This window comes from Salvelinus namaycush, chromosome 24 (assembly GCF_016432855.1).
Source record: "Salvelinus namaycush isolate Seneca chromosome 24, SaNama_1.0, whole genome shotgun sequence".
Taxonomy (NCBI): Eukaryota; Metazoa; Chordata; class Actinopteri; order Salmoniformes; family Salmonidae; genus Salvelinus; species Salvelinus namaycush.
The window spans coordinates 30,939,694-30,953,441 of record NC_052330.1 but is presented as its reverse complement, the minus strand read 5'-3'; the positions used below and the strand labels follow the sequence as shown (position 1 = coordinate 30,953,441).

Genomic DNA, 13,748 nt, shown 5'->3' with positions numbered 1-13,748 from the left:
AAACCCCCGAGGTGCCTTATTCCACAATCCCCCGAGATGCCCTATTCCACAAACCCCCGAGGTGCCCTATTCCACAAACCCCCGAGGTGCCCTATTCCACAAACCCCCGAGGTGCCCTATTCCACAAACCCCCGAGGTGCCCTATTCCACAAACCCCCGAGGTGCCCTATTCCACAAACCCCCGAGGTGCCCTATTCCACAAACCCCTGAGTTGCCCTATTCCACAAACCCCCGAGGTGCCCTAAACCACAAACCCCCGAGGTGCCCTATTCAACAAACCCCCGAGGTGCCCTATTCCACAAACCCCCGAGGTGCCTTATTCCACAAACCCCCGAGGTGCCCTATACCACAAACCCCCGAGGTGCCCTATACCACAAACCCCCGAGGTGCCTTATACCACAAACCCCCGAGGTGCCCTATTCCACAAACCCCCGAGGTGCCCTATTCCACAAACCCCCGAGGTGTCTTATACCACAAACCCCCGAGGTGCCCTATACCACAAACCCCCGAGGTGCCCTATTCCACAAACCCCCGAGGTGTCTTATACCACAAACTCCCGAGGTGCCCTATTCCACAAACCCCCGAGGTGCCCTATTCCACAAACCCCCGAGGTGTCTTATACCACAAACCCCCGAGGTGCCCTATACCACAAACCCCCGAGGTGCCTTATTCCACAAACCCCCGAGGTGTCTTATACCACAAACCCCCGAGGTGCCCTATTCCACAAACCCCCGAGGTGCCCTATACCACAAACCCCCGAGGTGCCCTATTCCACAAACCCCCGAGGTGTCTTATACCACAAACCCCCGAGGTGCCCTATTCCACAAACCCCCGAGGTGCCCTATTCCACAAACCCCCGAGGTGCCATATTCCACAAACCCCCGAGGTGCCTTATACCACAAACCCCCGAGGTGCCTTATTCTACAAACACTCGAGGTGCCTTTTTCCACAAACCCCCGAGGTGCCCTATTCCACAAACCCCCGAGGTGCCTTATTCCACAAACCCCCAAGGTGCCTTATTCCACAAACCCCCGAGGTGCCCTATTCCACAAACCCCCGAGGTGCCCTATTCCACAAACCCCCGAGGTGCCCTATTCCACAAACCCCCGAGTTGCCCTATTCCACAAACCCCCGAGGTGCCCTAAACCACAAACCCCCGAGGTGCCCTATTCAACAAACCCCCGAGGTGCCTTATTCCACAAACCCCCGAGGTGCCCTATACCACAAACCCCCGAGGTGCCCTATACCACAAACCCCCGAGGTGCCTTATACCACAAACCCCCGAGGTGCCCTATTCCACAAACCCCCGAGGTGCCCTATTCCACAAACCCCCGAGGTGTCTTATACCACAAACTCCCGAGGTGCCCTATTCCACAAACCCCCGAGGTGCCCTATTCCACAAACCCCCGAGGTGTCTTATACCACAAACCCCCGAGGTGCCCTATACCACAAACCCCCAAGGTGCCCTATTCCACAAACCCCCGAGGTGTCTTATACCACAAACCCCCGAGGTGCCCTATTCCACAAACCCCCGAGGTGCCCTATACCACAAACCCCCGAGGTGCCCTATTCCACAAACCCCCGAGGTGTCTTATACCACAAACCCCCGAGGTGCCCTATTCCACAAACCCCCGAGGTGCCCTATTCCACAAACCCCCGAGGTGCCATATTCCACAAACCCCCGAGGTGCCTTATACCACAAACCCCCGAGGTGCCTTATTCTACAAACACTCGAGGTGCCTTTTTCCACAAACCCCCGAGGTGCCCTATTCCACAAACCCCCGAGGTGCCTTATTCCACAAACCCCCGAGGTGCCTTATTCCACAAACCCCCGAGGTGCCTTATTCCACAAAACCCCGAGATGCCTTGTTCCACAAACCCCAGATGTGCCCTATTCCATAAACCCCCGATGTGCCTTATTCCACAAACCCCCGATGTGCCTTATTATACAAACCCCCGAGGTGCCTTATTCCACAAACCCCCGAGGTGCCTTATTCCACAAACCCCCGAGGTGCCCTATTCCACAAACCCCCGAGGTGCCTTATTCCACAAACCCCCGAGGTGCCCTATTCCACAAACCTCCGAGGTGCCCTATACCACAAACCCCGAGGTGCCCTATTCCACAAACCCCCGAGGTGCCCTATTCCACAAACCCCCGAGGTGCCCTATTCCACAAACCCCCGAGGTGCCCTATACCACAAACCCCCGAGGTGCCCTATAGCACAAACACCCGAGGTGCCTTATTCCACAAACCCCCGAGGTGCCTTATTCCACAAACCCCCAAGGTGCCTTATACCACAAACCCCCGAGGTGCCTTATACCACAAACCCCCGAGGTGCCCTATAGCACAAACCCCCGAGGTGCCCTATACCACAAACCCCCGAGGTGCCTTATTCCACAAACCCCCGAGGTGCCCTATTCCACAAACCCCCGAGGTGCCTTATTCCACAAACCCCCGAGGTGCCCTATTCCACAAACCTCCGAGGTGCCCTATACCACAAACCCCGAGGTGCCCTATTCCACAAACCCCCGAGGTGCCCTATTCCACAAACCCCCGAGGTGTCTTATACCACAAACCCCCGAGGTGCCCTATTCCACAAACCCCCGAGGTGCCCTATACCACAAACCCCCGAGGTGCCCTATAGCACAAACCCCCGAGGTGCCTTATTCTACAAACACTCGAGGTGCCTTTTTCCACAAACCCCCGAGTTGCCTTATAGCACAAACCCTCGAGGTGCCCTATTCCACAAACCCCTGAGGCGCCTAATTCCACAAACCCCCGAGGTGCCATATACCACAAACCCCCGAGGTGCCTTATTCCACAAACCCTCAAGGCGCCTTATTGCTATTACAAACTAGTTATGAACATAATAAGATATACTACGAATTTCAGCCAATCAGCATTCAGGCAGTTTATAATAGAACATATAGTTCTGTATGTAGGGCCTTTGGACTGTGCCTAATTCATTTCATAGTACATGATTCAGTTGAAACGGGCTCTGGGGAGACAGAAGCCTAAAGGCCTGGAGTCCGTGGTTTAAACTGGGTGGTTGTGATGTTAGAGAGAGAGAGTGGGAGAAAGACATGCAGAGGATAGCTGTAAGAACAGCAGTGGGTAGATGTCTGTTTATAGTTAGTAAAGAGGTGTGTGTGTGTCTGTGTGTGTGTTCTCACGTTGTGCAGTGCATCTTGGCGTCGTGGCAGGGATGACAGCTGAGACTCAGAGTGGTACAGGGTCATCCCCTTCCTCAGGACACGCAGGTCCCCTGGGTTTAACTGCTGCTGGGGAGACAGAGAGAGATTATCACACACGGTTCAATATCCACATCACAGCCCCAGAACCTACCAACACACTGTTCAATACCCACATCACAGCCACCAGACCCTGCAATCACACTGTTCAATACCCACATCACAGCCACCAGACCCTGCAATCACACTGTTCAATATCCACATCACAGCCACCAGACCCTGCAATCACACTGTTCAATACCCACATCACATCACAGCCCCAGAACCTACCAACACACTGTTCAATACCCACATCACAGCCCCAGAACCTACCAACACACTGTTCAATACAAACATCACAGCCCCAGAACCTACCAACACACTGTTCAATACCCACATCACAGCCCCAGAACCTACCAACACACTGTTCAATACCCACATCACAGCCACAGAACCTACCAACACACTGTTCAATATCCACATCACAGCCCCCAGAACCTACCAACACACTGTTCAATATCCACATCACAGCCTCAGAACCTACAAACACACTGTTCAATATCCACATCACAGCCCACAGAACCTACCAACACACTGTTCAATATCCACATCACATCACAGCCCACAGAACCTACCAACACACTGTTCAATATCCACATCACAGCCCCAGAACCTACCAACACACTGTTCAATATCCACATCACAGCCCCCAGAACCTACCACCACACTGTTCAATACCCACATCACATCACAGCCCCAGAACCTACCACCACACTGTTCAATACCCACATCACATCACAGCCCACAGAACCTACAAACACACTGTTCAATATCCACATCACATCACAGCCCCAGAACCTACCAACACACTGTTCAATACCCACATCACAGCCCCTACCAACACACTGTTCAATATCCACATCACAGCCCCAGAACCTACCAACACACTGTTCAATACCCACATCACAGCCCCCAGAACCTACCAACACACTGTTCAATATCCACATCACAGCCTCAGAACCTACAAACACACTGTTCAATATCCACATCACAGCCCCCAGAACCTACCAACACACTGTTCAATACCCACATCACAGCCCCCAGAACCTACCAACACACTGTTCAATACCCACATCACAGCCCCCAGAACCTACCAACACACTGTTCAATATCCACATCACAGCCCCCAGAACCTACCAACACACTGTTCAATATCCACATCACATCACAGCCCCAGAACCTACCAACACACTGTTCAATACCCACATCACAGCCCCCAGAATCTACCAACACACTGTTCAATACCCACATCACAGCCCCTACCAACACACTGTTCAATATCCACATCACAGCCCCCAGAACCTAACAACACACTGTTCAATATCCACATCACAGCCCCCAGAACCTACCAACACACTGTTCAATATCCACATCACAGCCCCAGAACCTACCAACACACTGTTCAATATCCACATCACAGCCCCAGAACCTACCAACACACTGTTCAATATCCACATCACAGCCCCCAGAACCTACCAACACACTGTTCAATACCCACATCACATCACAGCCCCAGAACCTACCAACACACTGTTCAATATCCACATCACAGCCACAGAACCTACAAACACACTGTTCAATACCCACATCACAGCCCCCAGAACCTACCAACACACTGTTCAATATCCACATCACAGCCCCCAGAACCTATCAACACACTGTTCAATACCCACATCACATCACAGCCCCAGAACCTACCAACACACTGTTCAATATCCACATCACAGCCCCCAGAACCTACCAACACACTGTTCAATACCCACATCACAGCCCCAGAACCTACCAACACACTGTTCAATATCCACATCACAGCCCCAGAACCTACCAACACACTGTTCAATACCCACATCACAGCCCCCAGAACCTACCAACACACTGTTCATTACCCACATCACATCACAGCCCCAGAACCTACCAACACACTGTTCAATACCCACATCACAGCCACCAGACCCTGCAATCACACTGTTCATTATCCACATCACATCACAGCCCCAGAACCTACCAACACACTGTTCAATACCCACATCACAGCCCCCAGAACCTACCAACACACTGTTCAATATCCACATCACAGCCCCAGAACCTACCAACACACTGTTCAATACCCACATCACAGCCCCCAGAACCTACCAACACACTGTTTAATACCCACATCACAGCCCCAGAACCTACCAACACACTGTTCAATACCCACATCACAGCCCCAGAACCTACCAACACACTGTTCAATACAAGCATCACAGCCCCCAGAACCTACCAACACACTGTTCAATATCCACATCACAGCCCCCAGAACCTACCAACACACTGTTCAATACCCACATCACAGCCCCCAGAACCTACCAACACACTGTTCAATACCCACATCACAGCCCCAGAACCTACCAACACACTGTTCAATACCCACATCACAGCCCCAGAACCTACCAACACACTGTTCAATACAAACATCACAGCCCCCAGAACCTACCAACACACTGTTCAATATCCACATCACAGCCCCCAGAACCTACCAACACACTGTTCAATACCCACATCACAGCCCCCAGAACCTACCAACACACTGTTCAATACCCACATCACAGCCCACAGAACCTACCAACACACTGTGCAATACCCACATCACAGCCCCAGAACATACCAACACACTGTTCATTACCCACATCACATCACAGCCCCAGAACCTACCAACACACTGTTCAATACCCACATCACAGCCCCCAGAACCTACCAACACACTGTTCAATATCCACATCACAGCCCCCAGAACCTACCAACACACTGTTCAATATCCACATCACATCACAGCCCCAGAACCTACCAACACACTGTTCAATATCCACATCACAGCCCCCAGAACCTACCAACACACTGTTCAATATCCACATCACAGCCCCCAGAACCTACCAACACACTGTTCAATACCCACATCACAGCCCCCAGAACCTACCAACACACTGTTCAATATCCACATCACAGCCCCCAGAACCTACCAACACACTGTTCAATACCCACATCACAGCCACCAGACCCTACCACCACACTGTTCAATACCCACATCACAGCCCCCAGAACCTACCAACACACTGTTCAATACCCACATCACAGCCCCCAGAACCTACCAACACACTGTTCAATACCCACATCACAGCCCCCAGAACCTACCAACACACTGTTCAATACCCACATCACAGCCCCTACCAACACACTGTTCAATACCCACATCACAGCCCCCAGAACCTACCAACACACTGTTCAATATCCACATCACAGCCCCCAGAACCTACCAACACACTGTTCAATATCCACATCACAGCCCCCAGAACCTACCAACACACTGTTCAATACCCACATCACAGCCCCCAGAACCTACCAACACACTGTTCAATATCCACATCACAGCCCCAGAACCTACCAACACACTGTTCAATATCCACATCACAGCCCCAGAACCTACCAACACACTGTTCAATATCCACATCACAGCCCCAGAACCTACCACCACACTGTTCAATACCCACATCACATCACAGCCCCCAGAACCTACCAACACACTGTTCAATACCCACATCACAGCCCCAGAACCTACCAACACACTGTTCAATACCCACATCACATCACAGCCCCCAGAACCTACCAACACACTGTTGTGCACAGGGATAGGTCAAAAATGTCTCATATGGAAATATTCTGAAATGCTGTCCTCTATGTAGAGTCCTCTACGTATTCTCTCATATTCATAAAGATCACAGGTCCCTGGAGGTTCTAACTAGCCATCCGCCCATCTGTCTATCTGTAGGGAGAATCGCCAATGTTTCGTATGACATTTCCAGAGTCACGCAAGTCCAGCACGTTGTGTGTGTGGTCACGTGATGGCTGGAAGAACCTTGTAAACCTAGCTAAAAATAACACAGTGAGCGGTGTGTGTGTTTGTGTGTGTGCCACATCTGGCGCTCCTGGGTGTCAGGGGACTGAATGCAGAACACAGCCTTCTCCCACAATGACACGCACTCCAGAGATAAAATTAGCACTCCATCACTGCACCTCTGGCTCATGCTGCTTCACATTCCCCATCCTATCACTCCTCTAGCATTCCCCCATCCCATCACTCCTCTAGCATTCCCCCATCCCATCACTCCTCTAGCATTCCCCCATCCCATCACTCCTCTAGCATTCCCCCATCCCATCACTCCTCTAGCATTCCCCCATCCCATCACTCCTCTAGCATTCCCCCATCCCATCACTCCTCTAGTATTCCCCCATCCCATCACTCCTCTAGCATTCCCCCATCCCATCACTCCTCTAGCATTCCCCCATCCCATCACTCCTCTAGCATTCCCCCATCCCATCACTCCTCTAGCATTCCCCCATCCCATCACTCCTCTAGTATTCCCCCATCCCATCACTCCTCTAGCATTCCCCCACCAGCATTCCCCATCCCATCAGTCCTCTAGGATTCCCCATCACATCACTCCTCTAGCATGCCCCATCACATCCCTCCTCTAGCACTCCCCCATCCCATCACTCCTCTAGCATTCTCCCATCAGTCCACTAGCATTCCCCCATCCCATCACTCCTCTAGCATTCCCCCATCCCATCACTCATCTAGCATTCCACCATCACTCCTCTAGCATTCTCCCATCCATCACTTCTCTAGTATTCCCCCATCCCATCACTCCTCTAGCATTCCCCAATCCCATCACTCCTCTAGCATTCCCCCATCACATCACTCCTCTAGCATTCCCCCATCACATCACTCCTCTAGCATTCCCCCATCACATCACTCCTCTAGCATTCCCCCATCCATCACTCCTCTAGCATTCCACCATCCCATCACTCCTCTAGCATTCCCCATGCAATCACTCCTCTAGCATTCCCCCATCACATCACTCCTCAAGCATTTCCCATCCCATCACTCCTCTAGCATTCCCCCATCCCATCCCTCCTCTAGCATTCCCCCATCCCATCACTCCACTAGCATTCCCCCATCCCATCATTCCTCTAGCATTTCCCATCCCATCATTCCTCTAGCATTCCCCCATCACTCCTCTAGCATTCCCCCATCCCATCACCTCTCTAGCATTCCCCCATCCCATCACCTCTCTAGCATTCCCCCATCACTCCTCTAGCATTCCCCCATCCCATCACTCACCTAGCATTCCCCATCACATCATTCCTCTAGCATTCCCCATCCCATCATTCCTCTAGCATTCCCCCATCACTCCTCTAGCATTCCCCCATCACTCCTCTAGCATTCCCCATCCCATCACTCCTCTAGCATTCTCCCATCGCATCACTCCTCTAGCATTCTCCCATCCCATCACTCCTCTAGCATTCCCCATCCCATTACTCCTCTAGCATTCCCCCATCACATTACTCCTCTAGCATTCCCCATCACATCACTCCTCTAGCATTCCCCCATCCCATCACTCATCTAGCATTCTCCCATCCCATCACTCCTCCAGCATTCTCCCATCACATCCCTCCTCTAGCATTCCCCCATCCCATCACTCATCTAGCATTCTCCCATCCATCACTCCTCTAGCATTCCCCCATCACTCCTATAACATTCCCCCATCACTCCTCCAGTATTCCCCCATCAGTCTTTAACCATTCCTCCTTGCTCTTCTTCCATCCTCCCCTTTACTCCTCCAGCATTCCCCCCTCAGTCTTTAAAACTTGTTACGGCTAGACGTTCCGCTAGCGGAACCCCTTGACAACATCCGGTGAAATGGCAGAGCGCCAAATTCAAATTAAATTACTATAAATATTAAACTTTCATGAAATCACACATGCAATACACCAAATGAAAGCTACTTTTGTTGTTAATCCAGCCAACATGTCAGATTTCAAAAAGGCTTTACGATGAAAGCAAACCATGCGATTATCTGAGGATAGCACCCCACCAAACAAACACATGACATTCATATTTCAACCCGCCAGGCGCGACACAAAATGCAGAAATAACGATATAATTCAGACCTTACCTTTGAAGATCTTCTTTTGTTGGCACTCCAATATGTCCCATAAACATCACAAATGGTCCCTTTGTTCGATTAATTCCGTCGTTATATCTCCAAAATGTCCATTTATTTGGAGCATTTGATCCAGAAAAACACCGGTTCCAACTCGCACAACATGACTACAAAATATCTAGTAAGTTACCTGTAAACTTGTTCCAAACATTTCAAACAACTTTCCTAATACAACTTTAGGTATTTATTTACGTAAATAATCGATAAAATTTAAGACGGGATAAACTACGATCAGTAGCGGATAAAAACAAAGTGGAGCGAGCTTTCAGGTAGCGCGTCCTTAACAAACAGTACACTTCACTCGACCCTCGTTCTGAACTGCCCTACTCCTTCATTTCCCAAAGGAAAAACATCAACCAATTTCTAAATACTGTTGACATCCAGTGGAAGCGATAGGAACTGCAAGCAAGTGCCACAGAAATCTAGATCCCCATAGAAATCCCATTGAAAAGAGAGTGACCTCAAAATTTCTTTCCTGGATGGATTTTTCTCAGGTTTTCGCCTGCCATATCAGTTCTGTTATACTCACAGACATTATTCAAACGGTTTCAGAAACTTCATAGTGTTTTCTATCTAAATATCCCAATTATATGCATATCCTAGCTTCTGGGCCTGAGTAGCAGGCAGTTTACCTTGGGCACGCTTTTCATCCGGATGTGAAAATACTGCCCCCTACCCCGAAGAGGGTAACCTGTTCCACGTCGCCCCCTCATTATCAAAACTCAGACAGGATGACTCCCGGTCTTCCAGTCACCTCTCAGGACATTGTGATGGATGGGGAACAGGACTGTTGCCATGAGGAGATGCCAGCCTGTCTTACAGACCAATGGTGTATAGTTCTGTTTGTCTCTATCAGCAGCATAAGATTCAGAAGTGGAAGTTGGGAAGTTTGTTTTATTATCTAAAGCATAATACCAAGGAGTTTAAGCCGAGGAAAGACGTGGGATTCCTGGTTGAGGCTGAAAGCAGCGACTGAGGCTCTGTTTTCATTGGGAGCCAAGGGAGAGATAAAGAAATGAGGCGGAGGTCTGTGATGTCATGTTAAAATGTGAGAGGTGCTAAGAGGAATGGTTAAAGACTGACGAGGGAATACTGGAGGAGTAAAGGGGAGGATGGAGGAAGAGCAAGGAGGAATGGTTACCACTACACACTAGGACAGTCCTCTCCTCTTCTCCTGTTCACTCTTACCAGACTATTTAACTACTCAGGCCGACTCAGCCAGAGTAACACTACACCGGTCTGTCTAAAGACTGTTGAACTACTCAGGCCGACTCAGCCAGAGTAACACTACACCGGTCTGTCTAAAGACTGTTGAACTACTCAGGCCGACTCAGCCAGAGTAACACTACACCGGTCTGTCTAAAGACTGTTGAACTACTCAGGCCGACTCAGCCAGAGTAACACTACACCGGTCTGTCTAAAGACTGTTGAACTACTCAGGCCGACTCAGTCAGAGTAACACTACACCGGTCTGTCTAAAGACTGTTGAACTACTCAGGCCGACTCAGCCAGAGTAACACTACACCGGTCTGTCTAAAGACTGTTGAACTACTCAGGCCGACTCAGCCAGAGTAACACTACACCGGTCTGTCTAAAGACTGTTGAACTACTCAGGCCGACTCAGTCAAAGTAACACTACACCGGTCTGTCTAAAGACTGTTGAACTACTCAGGCCGACTCAGCCAGAGTAACACTACACCGGTCTGTCTAAAGACTGTTGAACTACTCAGGCCGACTCAGTCAGAGTAACACTACACCGGTCTGTCTAAAGACTATTTAACTACTCAGGCCGACTCAGCCAGAGTAACACTACACCGGTCTGTCTAAAGACTGTTGAACTACTCAGGCCGACTCAGTCAGAGTAACACTACACCGGTCTGTCTAAAGACTATTTAACTACTCAGGCCGACTCAGCCAGAGTAACACTACACCGGTCTGTCTAAAGACTGTTGAACTACTCAGGCCGACTCAGCCAGAGTAACACTACACCGGTCTGTCTAAAGACTGTTGAACTACTCAGGCCGACTCAGCCAGAGTAACACTACACCGGTCTGTCTAAAGACTATTTAACTACTCAGGCCGACTCAGCCAGAGTAACACTACACCGGTCTGTCTAAAGACTGTTGAACTACTCAGGCCGACTCAGCCAGAGTAACACTACACCGGTCTGTCTAAAGACTGTTGAACTACTCAGGCCGACTCAGTCAGAGTAACACTACACCGGTCTGTCTAAAGACTGTTGAACTACTCAGGCCGACTCAGCCAGAGTAACACTACACCGGTCTGTCTAAAGACTGTTGAACTACTCAGGCCGACTCAGCCAGAGTAACACTACACCGGTCTGTCTAAAGACTATTTAACTACTCAGGCCGACTCAGCCAGAGTAACACTACACCGGTCTGTCTAAAGACTGTTGAACTACTCAGGCCGACTCAGCCAGAGTAACACTACACCGGTCTGTCTAAAGACTGTTGAACTACTCAGGCCGACTCAGCCAGAGTAACACTACACCGGTCTGTCTAAAGACTGTTGAACTACTCAGGCCGACTCAGTCAGAGTAACACTACACCGGTCTGTCTAAAGACTGTTGAACTACTCAGGCCGACTCAGTCAGAGTAACACTACACCGGTCTGTCTAAAGACTGTTGAACTACTCAGGCCGACTCAGTCAGAGTAACACTACACCGGTCTGTCTAAAGACTGTTGAACTACTCAGGCCGACTCAGCCAGAGTAACACTACACCGGTCTGTCTAAAGACTGTTGAACTACTCAGGCCGACTCAGTCAGAGTAACACTACACCGGTCTGTCTAAAGACTATTTAACTACTCAGGCCGACTCAGCCAGAGTAACACTACACCGGTCTGTCTAAAGACTGTTGAACTACTCAGGCCGACTCAGCCAGAGTAACACTACACCGGTCTGTCTAAAGACTGTTGAACTACTCAGGCCGACTCAGCCAGAGTAACACTACACCGGTCTGTCTAAAGACTGTTGAACTACTCAGGCCGACTCAGCCAGAGTAACACTACACCGGTCTGTCTAAAGACTGTTGAACTACTCAGGCCGACTCAGCCAGAGTAACACTACACCGGTCTGTCTAAAGACTGTTGAACTACTCAGGCCGACTCAGCCAGAGTAACACTACACCGGTCTGTCTAAAGACTGTTGAACTACTCAGGCCGACTCAGCCAGAGTAACACTACACCGGTCTGTCTAAAGACTGTTGAACTACTCAGGCCGACTCAGCCAGAGTAACACTACACCGGTCTGTCTAAAGACTGTTGAACTACTCAGGCCGACTCAGCCAGAGTAACACTACACCGGTCTGTCTAAAGACTGTTGAACTACTCAGGCCGACTCAGCCAGAGTAACACTACACCGGTCTGTCTAAAGACTGTTGAACTACTCAGGCCGACTCAGCCAGAGTAACACTACACCGGTCTGTCTAAAGACTGTTGAACTACTCAGGCCGACTCAGCCAGAGTAACACTACACCGGTCTGTCTAAAGACTGTTGAACTACTCAGGCCGACTCAGCCAGAGTAACACTACACCGGTCTGTCTAAAGACTGTTGAACTACTCAGGCCGACTCAGCCAGAGTAACACTACACCGGTCTGTCTAAAGACTGTTGAACTACTCAGGCCGACTCAGCCAGAGTAACACTACACCGGTCTGTCTAAAGACTGTTGAACTACTCAGGCCGACTCAGCCAGAGTAACACTACACCGGTCTGTCTAAAGACTGTTGAACTACTCAGGCCGACTCAGCCAGAGTAACACTACACCGGTCTGTCTAAAGACTGTTGAACTACTCAGGCCGACTCAGCCAGAGTAACACTACACCGGTCTGTCTAAAGACTGTTGAACTACTCAGGCCGACTCAGCCAGAGTAACACTACACCGGTCTGTCTAAAGACTGTTGAACTACTCAGGCCGACTCAGCCAGAGTAACACTACACCGGTCTGTCTAAAGACTGTTGAACTACTCAGGCCGACTCAGCCAGAGTAACACTACACCGGTCTGTCTAAAGACTGTTGAACTACTCAGGCCGACTCAGCCAGAGTAACACTACACCGGTCTGTCTAAAGACTGTTGAACTACTCAGGCCGACTCAGCCAGAGTAACACTACACCGGTCTGTCTAAAGACTGTTGAACTACTCAGGCCGACTCAGCCAGAGTAACACTACACCGGTCTGTCTAAAGACTGTTGAACTACTCAGGCCGACTCAGTCAGAGTAACACTACACCGGTCTGTCTAAAGACTGTTGAACTACTCAGGCCGACTCAGCCAGAGTAACACTACACCGGTCTGTCTAAAGACTGTTGAACTACTCAGGCCGACTCAGTCAGAGTAACACTACACCGGTCTGTCTAAAGACTGTTGAACTACTCAGGCCGACTCAGCCAGAGTAACA

The 13,748-nt window shown here is 50.2% G+C and overlaps 1 protein-coding gene across 5 annotated transcripts in view; it reads right to left on the bottom strand.

The window, feature by feature from the left end:
• LOC120019175 (coiled-coil domain-containing protein 85C-B-like) overlaps positions 1 to 13,748 on the bottom strand; it is a 116,359-nt gene that overhangs the window by 18,490 nt on the left and 84,121 nt on the right. For 3 of the 5 annotated variants that reach the window (XR_005472298.1, XM_038962474.1, XM_038962478.1), the window contains exon 4: positions 3,175 to 3,282. Coding sequence is in view for 4 of the 5 variants with exons in the window: in XM_038962474.1 (XP_038818402.1) it covers positions 3,175 to 3,282 (108 nt within the window). In the remaining variant the exon portion in view is untranslated. The remainder of the gene's footprint in view (positions 1 to 3,174; positions 3,283 to 13,748) is intronic. The other 2 variants (XM_038962476.1, XM_038962477.1) reach the window with 1 other exon arrangement.